The 19,241-nt window shown below is 34.0% G+C and overlaps 4 protein-coding genes across 7 annotated transcripts; 2 read left to right on the top strand and 2 right to left on the bottom strand.

Moving 5' to 3' along the window:
- Positions 1–1,282: 1,282 nt before the first annotated feature.
- Positions 1,283–5,852, top strand: LOC140814427 (uncharacterized). Of its 3 annotated transcripts, none has more exons than XM_073173399.1 (7): positions 1,283–1,471; positions 3,011–3,143; positions 4,022–4,667; positions 4,744–4,848; positions 4,950–5,054; positions 5,219–5,391; positions 5,465–5,852. In XM_073173399.1, exons 2-7 carry the CDS (start codon positions 3,057–3,059, stop codon positions 5,639–5,641), a joined length of 1,293 nt encoding a protein of 430 aa, XP_073029500.1. In that variant the 5' UTR covers positions 1,283–1,471; positions 3,011–3,056; the 3' UTR covers positions 5,642–5,852. The 3 variants fall into 3 exon arrangements, with proteins under 3 accessions (XP_073029500.1, XP_073029502.1, XP_073029501.1); XM_073173401.1 differs by having other exon boundaries at positions 1,309–1,471; positions 2,997–3,143; XM_073173400.1 differs by lacking the exon at positions 1,283–1,471 and adding an exon at positions 1,546–1,668.
- Positions 5,853–8,421: 2,569 nt separating this feature from the next.
- LOC140814363 (protein trichome birefringence-like 39) lies at positions 8,422–12,506 on the top strand. The gene is made up of 5 exons (XM_073173312.1): positions 8,422–8,728; positions 9,044–9,215; positions 11,426–11,601; positions 11,800–11,958; positions 12,035–12,506. Exons 1-5 carry the CDS (start codon positions 8,442–8,444, stop codon positions 12,321–12,323), a joined length of 1,083 nt encoding a protein of 360 aa, XP_073029413.1. The 5' UTR covers positions 8,422–8,441; the 3' UTR covers positions 12,324–12,506.
- Positions 12,507–12,761: 255 nt separating this feature from the next.
- LOC140814364 (signaling peptide TAXIMIN 1) lies at positions 12,762–13,406 on the bottom strand. The gene is made up of 2 exons (XM_073173313.1): positions 13,074–13,406; positions 12,762–12,953 (listed from the first exon to the last, which is right to left on the bottom strand). Exons 1-2 carry the CDS (start codon positions 13,178–13,180, stop codon positions 12,830–12,832), a joined length of 231 nt encoding a protein of 76 aa, XP_073029414.1. The 5' UTR covers positions 13,181–13,406; the 3' UTR covers positions 12,762–12,829.
- Positions 13,407–14,065: 659 nt separating this feature from the next.
- LOC140814860 (uncharacterized) lies at positions 14,066–16,819 on the bottom strand. Of its 2 annotated transcripts, none has more exons than XM_073173960.1 (7): positions 16,362–16,819; positions 15,785–16,026; positions 15,609–15,705; positions 15,144–15,327; positions 14,852–14,933; positions 14,662–14,733; positions 14,066–14,561 (listed from the first exon to the last, which is right to left on the bottom strand). In XM_073173960.1, the coding sequence occupies exons 1-6, from the start codon at positions 16,755–16,757 to the stop codon at positions 14,664–14,666; spliced, it is 1,071 nt and encodes a 356-aa protein (XP_073030061.1). In that variant the 5' UTR covers positions 16,758–16,819; the 3' UTR covers positions 14,066–14,561; positions 14,662–14,663. The 2 variants fall into 2 exon arrangements, with proteins under 2 accessions (XP_073030061.1, XP_073030060.1); XM_073173959.1 differs by having other exon boundaries at positions 14,679–14,733.
- Positions 16,820–19,241: the final 2,422 nt, after the last annotated feature.

Raw genomic sequence — 19,241 nt, 5'->3', positions numbered from 1 at the left:
TGTTCTCCCCCATACTCATTGATCATAAAGCATTCAAATGGATACTTGAACAGGAAGGTATTTCATGAATTTCCAATACGTTAGAATTGCATCCTTTGATAGAAAGTATCCCGAGAACAGGAAAAACGACCCCATAATACCCGAGACCAGAGATATTCCCATGATGGAATTTGGCACCAGTGTACTGAAGCACGCTACAAAAGAGTTCGACATCAAGACAACCATCCATACTACTAGAAAGAAGAAGAAAAAAAAAGGCGAGGGTACTGTCATATTTGATATATACGATGATTTGAATGAACGGAACAGGAAGATCAATGTTTTTTGGGAGTTCGAGATATCTTCCCTCGTTTGTACGTCATCGAAGCCAGTGAAGTTCATGTATACTCAGCTTGAACTGTAGGCCCATTTTTACAGAAGGAAATGTCATTCTTGCAAGGTTTGCGAGGGACACCTGAAAAGTGTCACCATTGTCGAGTAGAATTGCATTATTGTTGTGTGATAATCGACGGTTTCAAAACTAGTTGTAATAGTTTAGTGTTTTTCATGTGTACTAAACAAAACAAACTGAAATTATTGATGCTGCACACGCAAAATAATTATATATATTTTACTGATTTTTCAAATAGCTAAACGAAATAACATAAGAGGAAATTTTGAAAAATGCATGCCAAATGTGTTAAGATAATGATAGGAAAATTCTATTTTAGTCTTATTTAGATTTTTTTTTATCGGAATATTGGCGTGACATCGGATTTGATGAGATGACATTTGAAATTGGTAATGTATGTTGAACGTTGTTGTTGTGTCTAATGTCACGTCGACAATCGGAACAAAATGATTAAAAGTGATAATAAAAATCAACTTACATTACTAATTAAAACTATAAATTGAAAACTTATCTTACTAATAAACGGAAAATGTTAACTCGCAATTCACAATATTATTAAGGGTACTTATTTCAGAAAATTAAAATACAACAAAATGACCAAAAGTTGGAGTACTATTTATTATGTCAAATATATTAATTTTTATTATAAATATAGATAGAATCGATCTGTCTCACGAATAAAGATATGTGAAATCGTATTATAAAAGACTTGTTATTTATTAATAATGCCTAATAAAATGTATTTATTCATACTTTTTAGTTTTTATTTTTTTTTATTGCTAAAGACATTGTTTACGGTCCATTTACGTAAAATAAGAAAGAGTTACGGGAAATATAAGACGAAGTAACGAGTCAAAGCGAATTCTTGTACACGTGTCAAGATCGCATGCCCGAATCTAACAGGATGCACTCCACCTCTACGTTTCTCTCTTCCTTCTACTCAACCCTTCTCAATCTTTCTCTATATCCATTGTATTTTTATTTTTTATTTTTCAATTTTGTTCTTGATTGTTTATTCATGTTCTTTAGTATAATTCATCCTGCTTTCTTCCTTTGGGGTCATTTCTCATTCATCAGTTCGTAAGTTCTGCTGCTTTACCTTTTACTGATTATATATTATAAATTTTCTTGTTGACTTGTATGCTTTTGATCGTCCTTTTAATTATATAAAAGCAGCTCTTCGCGTGTTTTTTTTTTTTTAGTTTTTCGTCTTCCTTATTAATATTTTGTGTTGGGTTTTTTTTTTCGGTGGAGTAAAAATCTGGTTTTCATAAAAGGTATGAAAATTGGGGTGCAGGCTTGGAGTTTGGTCTTGTTTTGAGATTGATGGTTTACTCATGGGTTCGGATTACTTCTGCTTGAAATTTGGTTTGATTACGGTTTAGGCTAGGTTAAAAACCTTAATTTGGAAATAGAGGAACTGTTTAATGGCCTTGTGTGTGAAGTTTTATTCTATGTCAGTCGAAGTTGATTTGTGAAAGAACATATTACGATGACAGGAAAAGGGTTCTTAAAAAGTTCCCTTTTTGAATCGGAATTTTCGTCTGCAAGTGATTGTGTTTCACTGGTATGTAGGGATTTCTGATTTTATACTCGAGCTATGTGCTGAGGATCCTTCTCCCGAAGTGTTCTTGTTATGTTTCTCATGTTAGTAGTTTGCATTTTCAAAAAAGAAAATCCTTCTTTAGGGATGTCTTCTTGTTTGTTATGGGTCCGGAACATTTTCTTCCAGAGTTCTCATGTTTATTGGCAATTGTGATATCGACTTGCCGGGAATTTAGTATTTCTTCTTTCTTAATCTGCTCATAGGTGATTCCTTTTTTTTTGGTTGCTTTCTTCTTGATTCCTTGGGCCCATGCAATAATGCATTTATGTTTGATCGATTTTTTGCTGAAAATATTTCTTGATCGGGTGCTTGCGGAGTTACTATCACGTCATTCTTTTTGTTTACACACGAATGGCTTCTTGCCACAATTTATACTCTTTTGTCCGATTAATTAAATGTTTAAGACCGTTTGGCTCGAACCAATTACATTTGATTTTGCGATCCGATCACGACAAAACTTTCACACTCTTTATTGATGTCGAAGCTCTGTATTTGTTGAACTTACTATAATTTCAAGTATGCCCAATCTCTGTTCAATAATAGTATTTAGAAAGTAGTTTTCAAGTCTTACAGTTGAATTAAAGAAAACCCATGATTAACGAACAAAGTTGAACAGAACTGGCACCTAGTCCAAGAGTTAATCTACTTATGGGATATATCTTGTTTTGCATTGAGGAAAGAGACGATTAACTAACAGAACAGAGAACAATTAGCACCTCATCTAAAAGAGTCTTAACTTATTGGATATATCTCGTTTGAGTTTTGACTTCTGAAGAGAACATTTCGCTGTTTTATTCTTTTTATGCTTTGCTGTCCTACGAATTACAAATTGTCCATCCTTCTTTCTTTTCCTCCTAATATCTGTATCACATGTTGAAAATTTGTTAAGATAGTGATATGTATCTGCATTGGTGTTATGGCTTCATATTTTTACTGGATTGAAACTCCAAACTAGCTGTTGTATGGAAAAATCAACAAACCATATTAGCTGATATTTAGTCGAATTCTTGCAGGTGAGTGCTGTATAACCTGGACTTTGACTTTGGAAACTGTTTTGCTATGGATTTCAAAGGTGTAGCCTGGGCTGGTGATGTATACCAAAAATTTGAGGCTATGTGTTTGGAGGTAGAAGAGGTTATGTACCAGGTAACTCACTACTCCTGTTTTATCTTTTATCCTGTAAATTGAGTTGCATGTTCTAGATGCTTGTCAGTGCTTCTGTTTAGTTCCTAGATATTGTTTCTTTTTGTTTGTTTGTTTTTAAATGTCATACATACTTGGTATCGAAAGACGAGTTTATGCTATGGGTTTGGGTTTCAAATATGTATATTCCTTTAATACAAATAAACCTTGATACTTCTTGCCTTTTAGTCGGTTGCAGTAAAGCATAAGGTGTGGCCTTTTGAGTCGATCCAAGTCGGGAAAAGTTCATTCCGTGTTTGTGTGTATTCATTACGTCTTTTGCTGTGAAGTTTTGCCTTCATGATCTTACGCATCAAGTTGATATTGTCTAGACTCTAGAGGCATTGTCCTTCCCCTAAATATAAATTGACTGGAAAGAGCATTTTTCTGTGGATGCATTGTTGGTTCTTTAATGTACTTTTATCCTTGATCTGAAAGATCTTTTGATTATCCAACTGTATTAATTTTTGTACAAAATCATCATGGATTGTAAAAATTATTTCATTAAATTTATGATGTTATACTTTTCCTTGCACCCCTTTTGATATATTTACTTATATCAGAAAAGTAGTTTTCAATACATAAGCAGAACTACATCCCATCCTGCATAATGGTCTGCACGTGGCTCTTTTTTTTTTTACTTAAGTATTTGATCAATATGCAAAGACACACCAAACCTATTTCATTTTGTTTGTTTTGGGTAATAAAGCTGCATCTTTTTGATGCACAGCTGCAATTGTGTCTAGGTTTTAGTTACTTTTGTTCTTCTGCTTCAAATTCTCAATAAATAATGCTATTACGATATTTGATTAGACCAGATCTTTCTTTTTCTTTTTTTACAGGATACTGTCAAATACGTGGAAAATCAGGCACAGAAAGTCGGTGCGAGTGTAAAGAAATTCTACTCTGAAGTAATGCTAGATTTACTGCCATCATCTTGTGTAGATCCCGTGAAAGTTGCTACTGGAGACTTATCACTGAACCCTTATGCTCACACTGATCTTAGTAAGAAGCCAAAATCGTTCTTATTAGACAGCCCAAGAGAGCCGAAGAAGATAAAAACTGAAGATGAAGCAATTTCTGATACAGTTTTACCTCCTCTCAGTTCTGGAGTTTTGGTTCAAAATACTTCCTCTGATATGTGTTCTTCAAAAAGTAAGAAATTGGGAGTATACCGACGTCCCATTGGAATCAAAAGGATTTCACAGCTTGATCGGCTTTCAAAAGTAGCTAGTCCAGCAGCTTCTTCATTGGGGCTTGGTAGCAGCGAGAGTGCATCATGTGGTGGTAGTGGAAGTCATATGAAGGCCTCCAGTGACATGAATTTAAAATCATCCTCAGACTCTGTTGAAAGCCGTGATCCTGAACGAGTAAAAGAAAGTTCGCCTGTTTCTGAAGCTAAAATCAAGTCCTCTGTTACGGACAAACTTATTTCAGCTGGATCTGCAAGGCAGAAGAAAGACGAGTCTGAGTGCACCTCATCTCTTGGTACTTTGTCCTCATTTTTACATATGATTTCTATATTAAATCCTTCTTTTATATAAGGTGTTTTGTTCCTTGGCAGGTACACCCGTGAACGGCACTTTAATTTCTCAGATGGGCTTGAGTAATACAACTAATGCCTGCAACACTGAATCAGCGGGTGAAAAGGTTGCAACATCTGATGAAGGTATATGACACTTACATATGTCAGAGAGTGGCTATCATCTATTATTCTGGTATTAGGGGGAAAAACGCATGTTAAGTCACCTTTTCATTTTCTTGTTTCAGACACATCCAAAAAGAATGACTCGTTTTTTGAGTCATCTTCAGATATACGGAGTAGTACCTGCAATGTTGGGTTTCCTGTCGAGGAAGTTGTGCTGTCTAACAAAGGTACGTGACACTAATCATTCAGAGATGGGTATTATTATCTCTGTCTTTGAAGTTCTCTACTGGTAGATAAAGCATTTAGAATCAACTGGCTAATTTATAACACAGTGCAAATTATTTCATAGAAGGCAAATTCTTTTACCGAGTACTTTTTACCACATGTTTAGATAACTTTGACATGGAGGTGATCCAGAATGAAGAAGTTGCTGAACCAAGCATTGAAACCTTCGAGGCTTTTGAAGTGTCAAACTTGGAAGAAACATGTGTCTTCGTTGAAGGTGGCAATCTCGGCAATCTCGATTTAGTTTCACTAGGAAACAGAAAACATAAGTCGTACAAGGTTTCTTGCTCTCTGCCTTCACTATTTCTTTCTTTTCAATGAATGCATGTTTGACAATCTTGATCTCTTACAGAAAAAGATCCGTGATGTTCTTTCATCCAAACTGAGGCCGACTAGGAAAGAACTGCACAAGGATTTTGGTGGAAAGAACAATCCAGAGGAGAGCATTCCTGCTCTTTCTACGGAATCCGGCCTGAAACAAAAAATAACGGATCACGATTCTTTGGAGTCTGAGTGGGAGCTTTTGTAGAAACATATAGTATCTGTAAGTTAATTAAGCTTTCTGTCTACTATTACTGAAGATGCATATTATGTCAATAACGGCCCGCGTTGTAAGTAAAATGTATTGCAATCGAACATAAACATATTATCATGAGACGAGTAAGCTTCTCTCCCTAGTGTTCGAAATTTACCAACAAACATAATATGTAAAGGCTGTTTATATTTGATGATTCGCGTGTCTGTTTCCTTCCTGAGTCTCTGACAGTTCGTCCCAATATTCTGTAAAAATATTTTGCAGGGATGGACGTAGTTGCTCCGCCCCCATTCATCTTTAACTAACCTTAATGTTTGCATCTAGTTTAGATTTTGTGACTGAATTTGCAATCTCTGCGACTGAATTGAATGTGCATGAGTCGACAAGAATACATACATAATCTGAGCACCGCTTGGGAGAATCACCCCTTGTTAAAATGCTCTCCTAAATTTATTCTTTTTGCTTAATGTGTAGGTACAGATGGGATATTCACAAAAATTCCAATGATACGGTCTAACGGATCAATTTTATGACATGATTATCCTATCCTACTCGACTCATGAGTAAATATTATTAGTAATGTTAAAAATATTATTTTTTCCTCAATATATAAATCAGATCGATCAGTCTCACAATATACATATTATAGAATATTTGTTAGAAAAAAGGAAACAAAATGCTAATAGCTGGTGGTTTTCTTGAATTTTAGGCTCTTTTGTATTAAAAAAAATTCAAATGAAAAACTAGTATTGTCAAAAAAAAAAGTTTTGAATGATTTTCAATTGCTTTCAGAATTTAAAGAAACATTAATTGAGTGCAATCTCATAATTTAGCTCCAATTTTATTTTTAGTATAACAAGAAAGCTACACGTAACTTACACTCCGCCGAATTTTTGTATTATTCTTCCCTCTCGCATCAATTTTTGTGCATTTTTTCTTCTAATACTATATACTATAAATTATAGATGGAAACAAATCATCAATTTTTTTATAGAAAAATGAGATAGAAATTTAATATATACTTAATAATTCGTGTCATTTCCCGAAGAAAAGTCAAAACTAAATAATGGAGAAGAATTATTCATATGCAATATGAGGTCTTAAATCAAAAGCCTTGGAAGCTTTGGTAATATTTAATTTAAATAGGAAAAAAAAATATGTATATACCTCGTGGAAATTTCGGCTTTAATGTTTTTTTGATGGTGGCTTTAATGTTATTCTTTGGCAATAGGATGCATGACCTAAATAATTAGGCGTGAATTAGGTTATGAGAACCTGGTCGATCAAATCTATATTCGTAATAAAAATAATATTTTTAAAATAACAATAATATTTTAATTGACTACAAAATTTATTCATTACACAATCTGATAGAAGTATATTTCTAACTTTTTTTTTTATCCCAAATATATTTTAAAAGGCATAAAAAATAACTAAAACAAACCGTACGAGAAAAATAGGCACATGTTGAAAAATAATATTTAAAATATGTGTATTGAATATTTGAATGTTGAATATTTGAATATTGAAAATAAGAGTTGTAAATATTGAAAATTAGTGTATGATGATGTAGGTAATGATGTATTTTATTTTTGGATTATATGTAAAGAAATTCTATAAATAAGCTCACAATTTTTGAAGAAATACACAATTGAGTAGAGAGAAAAATATTATAAAATATATAGTTTGGTAAATTTTGAGAGTTTGAGATTTTTACTTTTTACTATAAATTTTTATTTTTTCACAACAGCACCTATTTTGTTTTCACGTATATTTTTTTTCTCTGCTTTTTTTTTTTTGATAAAAAAATTAAAAAATACTCAAAAGGGGGTAAAATACGCCGTGTCTGCTGAGAGGTAAGTGAGGAAGTGGAGTGGATATTTTAGAAATTCTTCTTCTTCTTCTTTTTTTTTTTTGGAGAAATCTTGAATTTTTATTGTTTTTCTTCGAACATGGAAAAACCTCGTGTTTCCAATAGCATCAATGCATTAATGTTTGTCAAAAACTTGTATGAGACGGTTTCAGAGGTCTTATTTGTGAGACAGATCTCTTATTTGGGTCATCCATGAAAAAGTATTACTTTTTATGCTAAGAATATTACTTTTTATTGTGAATATGAGTAGGATTGACCCGTCTCACATATTATGATCCGTGATACGATCTCATATTAGACTCACTCTAAATGTTTACATAAGTTTCCAAAGTTGTAGTCCCTACACTGATCAAACCTCATCGATATTGGAAATGCCAAACAGTGTCACTATTTAATATTTAGATGAAATTCATTTATTATTTATTATCTAATCAAAATGACAATATTTTCATGGAAAACTTGTGTGAGACGTTCTCAGTTTTGGAACGGATCTATTATTGGGTAATCCTGAAATTATTGTTTTTTCTAAGAGTACTACTTTTTTGTGATATGGGTAGGATTATATGTGAGACGTCTCATGACTACTCTATTTTCATATGTTGAATATTATTTATCATGATAGAAGACGTATTTATTTAAAAGTTATGTACTTGATATATCAGTTCTCGCTTGCCATCGTTGATGAACAAATACCTTTAACCTCAACACTAGAATAGTCGATTCAAGTAGTCGCAAAAAAATGATAAAAAAATATCCAAAAGATTTAAACGCCAATAAATATAAAAGACTCATCAAAAAATTATTGATTTAATTTGTTAAATAAATAAATTAAAAATATATTAAAAAATTCAAATTAAAAAGTATAAGGGACGTGTATATATATTCAAAGTTGACGCACAACTTCAAATTTATGAATTCGACATGGTTTTGTTTCTATTACGAGCCCTGTTTGTAGCAGCTTTCTTGTTTTCACATGAGACGAAGGCGGAGGAATACCTCAACACCACCACCTCCGCCGGGGTCGGCAGAAAGCTGGCCGGAGGATGCAACATTTTCCAGGGAAAATGGGTTTACGATGCCACCTATCCTCTCTATGACTTGTCGACTTGTCCATTTATAGACGACGAATTCAACTGCCTCAAGTACAAGAGACCTGATCGCGAGTACCTGAAATATAGATGGCAGCCTTTCTCCTGCAACTTACCGGGGTACGTAACTAGCTATAATACCAGCACTCTCTCCGTTCCCCGCCCCATAATCAGAGAATTGAAGTGATTCAATATTTGGTCAAAGGAAGAAACTTGAACGGGTAACTGGGCAAAAGTTAACCAGAAAAGCAGGCTGTTGCAACATTACAGAACATTACGAATTTCATGAATAATTTTAATCGCAGTCTGTTTTATATTTTCTTGAACAGTATATAAAAAAGAGTATTTATTGTGTAACTTTTGCTTTGTTTCCTTATTTTATTAATTTTCCATATTCTTGAATTGTGCTAACTAAATGAGCTGAATGAATTCCAGTTTTGATGGGGTGAATTTCTTGGAGAAATGGAGGGGGAAGAAGATCATGTTTGTTGGGGATTCACTGAGCTTCAATATGTGGCAGTCATTGAGTTGCATGATTCATTCATCGGTACCTAGTGCTAAGACATCACTCTTCAAAAGAGAAGGCCTAGCTCATCTCACTTTCCTGGTAAATTTTGATTCTGATGCTAACTTTTTAATATTTACATGCGAGTCTATATTACACCAAGAATAGATTTACTGGTTTTTGTTTTGTATAAGATGATCGGTCGACCCATCACTGAACATCACAAACCAAGATGTAGAAGAATGGTTAAGAATCAATGGAAAATATATAAAATCGTGTTTCCAAAAATGAGAGATCCTTTTCTATCCTCTTTTGATTATTCTTTGTTACTTTAGAGAACATTTATATATCTTCATTTTGGAGATTCTGTTATCCACTTAAAGTCAATATACCTGTAAATCAAATTTATCCAAAAATAAAAAAATAATGAATTGGCTTTTGCACAGCGCATGCATGTGTTTTCCTTTTCCCTTATGGATAGGTAAAGTTACCAGTTTGTATTATGAATATGCTGTTGCTTTTGAATCCTTCAATCATATGGTATCATAACATGTAAGAAACATAAGGATTATTTCATCCTATCCCTGCAGGCAGTGCCTGCAGGGGTACATCCAAGGGCCAGAATTTTTTCTGGCCCAATTTTATTTTTTTTTAATTTTTTTTTTTCCCCATGAGGTGGAATCTCAACCACTCATATGGGGTGTGGGCACTGCCCACACACCCATAATCGAACTAACCGAAACGTAATTATAATCTAACACAAAAAAATACCCATCATCAGATGAAGAATCATAATTAATTCTGAAATCGAGTCTGAATTTATTGATAGAAATGTTATATATACAATGAGAGTTACACACACGATTAGACATTGCTTTTGAGATTACAAAACTATCACAAATATATTTTTGAAATTAAAACACATTTAAGATAATTTTGTAATTTCAAAAAAATATATATTCATATATGTAACTTTAGTTGTATATATAACATTATTACTTTTGTCCGGAGGTAGTACAGAAGGAAAAATAATTGGATTACTGCCAAATTAATGTCGGGTGTGTTGCCTTTATTTTGTGATATAATAATCATTTCAGTAACTACAATATGAAATTTCTAGCTTTTTTTTTTCTCCACGACATTAATTTTACATTAAAAAAGTCATTAAAAAATGTGTGGTAATTTAGTTTTATGTGACAAGGTAAGACCTTCATTTATAATTTTAAACTTTCTTACACCGAGAAATTTTTGTCACCTATACTCCTGGTGTGGCATGATTCCTCAGATGAGACAAATTGCACACTTTTGTAATTCAAGCAATATAATTATCCATATATTGCATACTCATTTGAACATATATGTGAGCATCGCTGAAGTGTCACTCATATATTCATCATATCAAAATTTTACATTCAATAAGTAAATGTCACATCAACGATGCTTAGATATGAATGTGCAACATATCAAAATCATATATTTTTTCCTCTTAATTTATCATATCATTAAATGTTTATATATAACATAGATAGTTGAGTGAGTTTGATTTTAGACGCCAATTTTGACTTTAGATTGATAATTGATTCAAAATCATTAATTATGAAATCGACCTTCGTCTTAAGGTAACGTAATGTAGATATCTTGCTAAATATATAATACTTTAGGGTTCAATCAATTATTTTATTTTTTGAATGAGAACACAGTCAAGAATTGGGGTGGTGGCTACATCAAGTCCAATAATTGTTGATACATTTTTTTTGTCATCAAACACATGGGTTTAATTCTCATGTATATATAAATATAGATATAGATATAGATATAGATATATCTCGCGACCTGTGTTAGGATGTAGGGACGGGAAAACCGACCCATGTAGCTAGGGACGGTACGTGGAAGGGGGTTTGTCCAAATTAGAATAAATTTGACTATGGGATGTTGATTGAGCTCTGGTGGTATACAAGCAAAGTCGTCTAATGATTCATACCCCACTCTGTTTAGTGTTTCCTCTTGCTTAATTTTGGGTGTTCGATGGAGAAATTAAACTAAAGTGCCACTTTTCTCGATCAGAATTTATACAAGTGTTATTTGCTTGCAGCTAAAAACTTGTGTGAGACGGTCTCACGGATTGTATTTGTGAGACATATATCTTATTTGGGTCATTCATAAAAAAATATTACTTTTTATGCTAAGAGTATTACTTGTGAATATCGGTAGGATTGGCTCGTCTCTCAGATAGAGATGCGTGAGACTAAGCATCTAAAAAAATATTAATTAATTACATCTTATGTAGTGACTAGATTTAAATTTTTATGCAGGATTATGGGGTAAATTTGCTACTTCATCGAACTCAATACCTAGCAGACTTGGAGAGCCAACAGGCGGGTCGAGTTCTGAAGCTTGATTCAATTAAAAATGGCGATGCATGGAGAGGTATGGACGTGTTGATTTTCAACTCCTGGCATTGGTGGACTCACACCGGAAGTTCTAAGCCGTAAGATCTCCATGCAAAATTTAACAAAAATTGAAATCTGAAACTGAAATTTGTTAATATAATGATCAAATAAATAAACAAACATTTGTTCCGTGTGAAGTAGCAATGATTGTTTGAATGTTTTCCTGATTACTGATGAATTTGTTGTATAAAGGCATAATTTCTTAGATATATACAGTTTGGTCTTGAATATTGCAGATGGGATTATATGGAAGATGGAGGGAAATTGTTCAAAGATATGAACCGTTTGATTGCGTATTATAAAGGGATGACAACTTGGGCAAGATGGGTCAACAAAAACATCGATCCTTCCAAAACTAAAGTCTTCTTCCAAGGAATTTCCCCCATGCATTATGTGTAAGCATTCCTCTCTTCATATGATTGAGTGAAGCTTCATCGCGTATATAATGCAATGTAAATCGAAAATTCTCAGGGGAAAGGATTGGAACGAGCCATCGAAGACGTGTGTAGGGGAAACACAACCATTTTTCGGAGTCAAATATCCAGCAGGAACCCCGATGGCTGCAGTAGTATTGAACAAAGTGCTGAGCCGAATCAAGAAACCTGTATATTTACTCGATATCACGCTATTGTCGCAGTATCGAAAAGATGCACACCCCGTTTACTACGGGCTGCATAATGGCTTGGATTGCAGCCACTGGTGCCTCCCTGGATTGCCGGATACTTGGAATCTGCTGCTCTACACTGCCCTCTTCACTTGAATATATATGATCGAATTACTTAGTAAGTGAAAATTAATTTAATCATAGGGATTTCATTCTTCATGTGTTTGTGTTGTAATAATCTATGAATTGATTTGGCATTGCCCGAGTCACATGGAATGAATAGGTGGCTTTCTAACAAGATCTACGAAATCGAGTCATCCATACCGTTGTAAGGTTTTAGCAGCGATGTTTCTAGTCATTCGATCTGTATAGAAATCACAGGCATACTCCACACAACCTTAAAATAACGAAAACAACCTTGTTCAACAAACGAACTACCACAAGACAATCCTATATTATAAAAACTTATTCTAATGTAATCTAACTAATTAAAAAAAGTTGGATTGTTTTCTCTCTCTCTCTCTCTCTCTCTCTCTCTCAATGGCTAGTTGAAGTAATTCAAGAAGGAAACAAACAGATGGTCGGCTAAAAAAATCCACAAAATAAACAAGAAATCAATAATAAGAACTATCCCAACACAAGGAAAAAACGAAAAAAAAATATCAGCAAGGGATTTTAGAAGTAAACCACTCCATCACATGAATGGGAGCTTTGATGAGCTCCAGCGCCAACTCCACCAGCACCGTCACGCACAAGCAACACGGGCATATACAGCTCAACGTCAACCTATTTCCACGATCAACACAACAATTCCCGCATCAATAAATATATTTGGAATTACAAAGCAAAAACAGAGCTTGACACAGTGATCATCAAAAAATTTAGAAAGAAGCCAAGGGACTTCACCCGACAATCCAAACGAGTATACCGACGAGGGAGACGAGTAGGGAAAGAAACGCAAAGGGAAGACCCAATAGGAATCCCAAAGGCCTGCAATCCCCATGGCAACACATACTACGATCTTCTGAAGACAGAACAACTGAACTTCAAATTCCTTCCTGGCTTCTCGTTACTATTTCTTGAAATTCCCCGGTGAAACTGAGGGGGCTTATATAATTGGGATTTGTTCTCGTTTTTGGTCATTAGTCTTACGAGTAGGAGCGACAATTAAAAGCCACGTTCAATGGCTTATAAATTAAGCAAGCAACACTGAAAATTTCTTCATACTCATCTCTAGATAACATTCATCTCCATACGTAATCTATTATTAATAAAAATAAATTCTGACAAACGCTATATAAAAATACCATCTCATTAACAATTTATTTATATATAATCTAATTTCCCAAGTTTACATATTATGTTTAAATCCAATTATATTTTTATAATTTTACCTCGTACTAAAAAACTTATTATAATAAAAAAAAAAAATTCAGCAGATGATGTCCGAGTTCCGATCAACATAAGCTGTATATTAAAACAGTTCATTGTAAGCAAAAATTGTGTGAGATAGTATCACAGATCGTATTTTATGAGACAGATCTCTTATTTAGGTCATCAATGAAACAATATTACTTTTTTATTCTAAGAGTATTACTGTTTATTGAGAATATTGACAAAATTGACCTGTTTCCCAGATAAAAATTCGAAAAATCATCTCATAAGAGACTTACTCTTGAAACTTTTATGATGATCCATTTTATTTGACTAAATACTATTTCGTGTCAGCTTGGCTCTGAATATAAATTGAATACTGGCAGTTTAAAATATATACACGTAAATTGTAGTCTCGCAAAAAAAATCTTTCAGAACACAGACTAAAAATCTCGAATGGTTCTCTTTTAGAAGAGACATATAATTTGATTTTGTTGCTCTGAATTACCGTCAATGTCGCAAAGGATTGAATGATGATGATTCTAATACAACTTGATTTAGATTATTTGAAACCAATATCATTACACACTCTAATTATAATCACCAGAATTAAGCAATCTCACCCACATGTCTACACTAAAAGCCCAGATACAGTTGGTTTCGACATTAACGAAACCGTGGGGGACCAAAGGTGTTTCTGATAACGGGGAGATGAGCCACTAGCATTGTTATCACTTAAACTTGAGGGGCCAAGAGCATACCATTCCATTTTGTAACGCCCGACAGATTATATATAATGATTATTCATCTGATCGTTCCAGGAGAAAGTGAGATCTCGACTCCTGTAACCAACTACGTACATTTTTCCAATGCTGGTGTTGTAAAACAATATGCCATCAAGAATGACATCCATTCTTGCAATTTCAGAGTTCAATCCATCACAATCATTGTTTATATCTCTCTGTCCAAACTTGAATTTCTTTGTTCCATAGAAATTATGCAAGAAAGCCTGTTGTATACCTGCAATAACGTTTCATTACGGAATCACATGCCAGCCAAATTTTGAAAAAGACCCTCGAATGCTCGTTACTTCCGGTAAACAAACATAATTTGACATAACTATTAAGAATGGCATACTTCAGAAAGTTTGCTGTTTTCTTCCACTTTGGTTGTGGTGGATGACGGATCATACCTAGAAAACACAGTAACATTGTTAGTCTGACGCATTTTTTAATTCAACGGAACTTGAAGAGCCCAGAGATATTTTCCCACCTCATAGATATAGTTCATCCAATTGTATTAATCCTTACCATTCCTGTGGAATACCGGCTTCCTCACGAGCTGAATAGTTGAAAGGCCCTTTTAGCTCCACGTTATATTCATCCAGAATGTCTGTTAGATGATCAAGAGAAAGTTAGAGAGAATGCCCTCAACATCTCTTATTTTCCAACAAAAAAGTGGTGAATGCAATTGACTGTCTTTTGATTACGGATGAATCTTGAAAGACCTATATAAAACCTACGATAACTATTACGACTCACCGGGCGAGGTGTACCACAGAAAGTCAAGAAAAAAAAGTATTTAGAGAGAACAGACACGAACCTTTGAAAGTAGAGCAAGGGGTGCGGCACATTCTTTGGCAGACTGAAACGAACCAATAAACACCAACTGCTACATGTGCAACTTCTTCATCAGCTATCTTTGCAACAATGTCTGAGGTCCTGTGATCTCCGAAGCCTATCAGCTTTTTGACAAGTCGAGGCCCAGCATCCAGTCCTCTAGCCTCCTACAATGGAGACAAAAACAGTCGTTTCTAAGTAAAACAAAGATATGGAATATTTGCTTCACTGTTTTCAAAAGTATCGACTACAAACAACATAAAAAGTCAGCTGTAAAAGTTAGTTCTTCTAAGCATTTGAAGCTTGACTGACTTAGAGGAACTAGCAAACTACTCCATGAAATTAAAACAGGCAAAAGATTTATCACGTGATCAAGCAAATCGATGTTTATTTTTTCAGTGTTATTGTTTACAGTTATAATGATTCTGTTGAGGAACTAAGAGAGCACCTGAACCAATGGAATCACTGCAAGCCGTGCAGTAACATCGCCCGATGATTTCTCACACTCCCTCCATAGAAAGCTATGAGCAGGCATGTCACCATAGCTACTCAGAAAAGGAACATATAATCAACGTTTAGCGAAATAGCCAGAGTCCTTATTTCCCGAGTTTGATAAATCACTACCTGAATCCAAGTTCTTCCAGTCTCTGTGAACACCATGTGAAATGTCGGCTCTCGTCATCAGCCACATGAGCAAAATCAGCAAAGAACCCTTCTCCAAGAAGCTCCGTGAATGGAGAAAATCGAACAACAGTATCCCATGCCAAATCAATAGCATTTAGCTCCACATGAGCAAGATTGTGAAGCATATACGCATTAAGAGGCAAACCCGAGCTCTTGGCGGGAGGAATTTCTTTAGGGGAAACCTGAACCAAAGACGTTGAGTGTGCCAAAACCAAACACTCCAATCAGTCAGTCACAGTTCAATATTACCAATCATTTGCATAAGCACTGACCAAATCAACATTTAGAATTAAAAACACGAAACAAAATAAGTAAAGCAAAAGGATGATTGTTACGAATTATAACTGTGTAAAATAGGATTTGAAACCGTCCTGTTTAAATAATTTATGTACATCAGGGCAAGCTTATATGTGGCTAAAGGGTTTAACAACAAAATAGCCAGGGAAAAAAAGGCAAATTTTTTAAAACATGAAGTATTTATTACAACAAAAAATAACAAATGGAACAAAACAACTACCAGCAGTGGTTTTGTAGGGCGAGCAGGCGCGAGGGGTGCATCAGAAACTCCCACGGGAAGACCCTTTTCTCTCCATTTCGCATAAGCCAAATGAGAAAGCTTAGCTTTTATAAGGGGGTCAGCAGTGGAAAGAACCACCCCACCCATTTCCGCTAACGAAGCGCATGAATTGAGAGAGGGAAAAGAATGAATGATGGTTTCTGTTTCATGGGGTTCTTGAATCGGACCATTGGGCCCCCAATACCGGTGATCGTTGAGTGGGCTGCGCCGCCAGTGGTGGAGGCCAGACCACTGAGGGTGGCCGTGTAGTGGTGGGTATTCGATAGAAGTGGAAGAGGAGAAGGCGCGGAAGAATTTGAGTGGTGAATTGAGTTTTGGAGCCACCATGGACAGCATTGCTCTCGGCCGAAGCGAGCTCCGGCGGATCTTCGCTAATTGTTGGGGCTATTTTATTTGTATTATATCCGATTTTTTATTCAAAAAAATATTATATTCGTTTTACTTGGAAATAAAAATAATTTGTTTTCTCTTTAATGTTATTTATTTTATTATTTTCGAAATAATCATGATTTAATTTAATTTATTTCACTCTTCAAACACATTTAACTAATTGATTAGATTTAATGTAGCTCGCATAGTTTATAAAAATTAATGGATACGAGATATTATTTAATAATGACGTAATGTCTATTATTTTATTATTATTAAAAATAAAATTAAGTATTAATTATGAATTTTAATTTACATATTTTCATAAATATCTTATAACCATCCCAAACAAGTTTTTGCCCCAAACAAAAGCATATATTATCTAACTATTTTTTTATGGATCGGTCTATAGAATTCATTCATATATTAGATTTATAACTGATGATCGATGCATATCGAATAACCGGTTTTTTTGAAATTCATCACTTCAATTTCAAATATATATTAATTTATAATCGACCAATTCAATTTACTAACAATCAACTCCAAGATTTCTTTAAAGCAACGAACGGAGACATGTCATTATTTATGATCTTCCAGGCACGCATCGATGGTCATTACATTAGAAGCGACGGCGGGGCGGAGCTGGTTCAGAGTCGTGATGCTGAGGATCGGGTCCGGCGGGTGCTTCTCTCAAGAACCTTTCAACTCCATTCTTACGTGAGAGATTTGCTTTAACATTCGAGAAATCGAATCCAAGTTTACGAAGAAGTTGTTGGTTGTCCATGGGTTCCTTGTGCAATAGGACTCGAGTGGACAAATTCACGGGAAGTGCGCAAAACAACACGAAGAATGTGGCAAACACGTTGGTTTTGGTCCAAATAGCCATTTTCCGAGACAAAAGGAAGTGTCGACTTCGGTTTAATTTATATGAAAACCATGTTTATTGGGGAATACTGAACTTCATGAATGAAGATTATAGGAATTGAAAAGAATTAATCTGTTGACTTTTGATTTCTTTCTTTTTTTCTTTTTGAATTCGCTGAATAAGCTTTCCATTTCGGCAATTTTTATCGGACAAATGTTGGTGTAATTTGAATTGAGCTACAGTTATGCTAAATTTATTTAAAGATATATAAATCCCATGTTATGGTCAAAGAACCCGTTTCAGATAATATGACTGTGTAGCTAATCTGGTTCCAAAGTCAAAACAAAATCACATAATATGACTCATAATTACGTATTTCTCCAACAAAAATTATTATAGTATATATTATTAAAATTATAATTCAATAAATATATCTCATATACATAACTAAAATATATTGATAAAAACCTAAATATAATAATTTTATTTTTATTTAGATTTAAATTAAAGTAGAACTCGAAAAAACACGAAACTTATCAAAAATGTCTAAATAAAGCACAGAAACTTTAAGTGATTGGATCACACAAGTTGGAAAAATGGTCAATGGCATGAATCGGTCCTCCGCATATTACCTCGGAGCTTCGGTGACAGATCCAATATATTTTGTAATCAATATATATTATATTTTTTGTATATTAGATTTATTTATTGAATTGTATTTTTTAATATATAATCATAATATAATATAGAGAGATAAATAAATATATATTTTTTTAATATTTTAATAGATAAAATACCATTGAAATTAAAAAATATGTATCCACTATTGACAATATTCGATGGAAGTGGAAGAGGAAACGCATGCAGGGAAGAATTTGAGGGGTGGATTGAATTTTGGAGCCGCTATGGACAGCATTTCTCTCTGCCGAAGCGAGCTCCGGCAAATCTTCGCAGATTGTTGGGGCTATTTTATTTTATTTTATTTATATTTATAAAGTTAATATTATATTCTGATTTTTTTACTAAAAAAGTATTATAATCGTTTTATTTGGAAATAATGATTTATTGTTATCTCTTTTATTCGAGATAATAATGATTTCTTGTATGACTATTCGAAATACATTTATTTGATGATTATATATTTTATAACAAAACATTTAGCTTAATAGCTCGCATAGTTTATTAAAAAAAATGGATACGAAGTGTTATTTAATTACCTAATGTATATGATTTAATAATTAAAAATTAAATCAAGTATTAATGCTTGCTGAATTTTAATTTATATTCTACAAAACATATTTCCATGAATCATTTAATTAAAAGCATCCCAAATAAAAGCATAAATTATCTAATTGGTCTATATAGTTCATTCATATGCTCATCACTCCAAAATTTATTTAAACCAAAGTTTATTGAACAATTTGGGACATTATACTATTTACGATCTCCCACGCATGTACCAAAGAGCATTACATTAGGAGCGACGGTCGGGGTGGAATCGGCTCACGACTCCGGGGAGGAGGGATCGGCTCACCACTGCGGGGAGGAGGGATAGGCTCCGAGTAGTGACGATGAGGATCGGG

Source organism: Primulina eburnea, chromosome 15 (genome assembly GCF_022965805.1).
Source record: "Primulina eburnea isolate SZY01 chromosome 15, ASM2296580v1, whole genome shotgun sequence".
Taxonomy (NCBI): Eukaryota; Viridiplantae; Streptophyta; class Magnoliopsida; order Lamiales; family Gesneriaceae; genus Primulina; species Primulina eburnea.
This window is presented reverse-complemented; position numbering and strand designations above follow the sequence as displayed.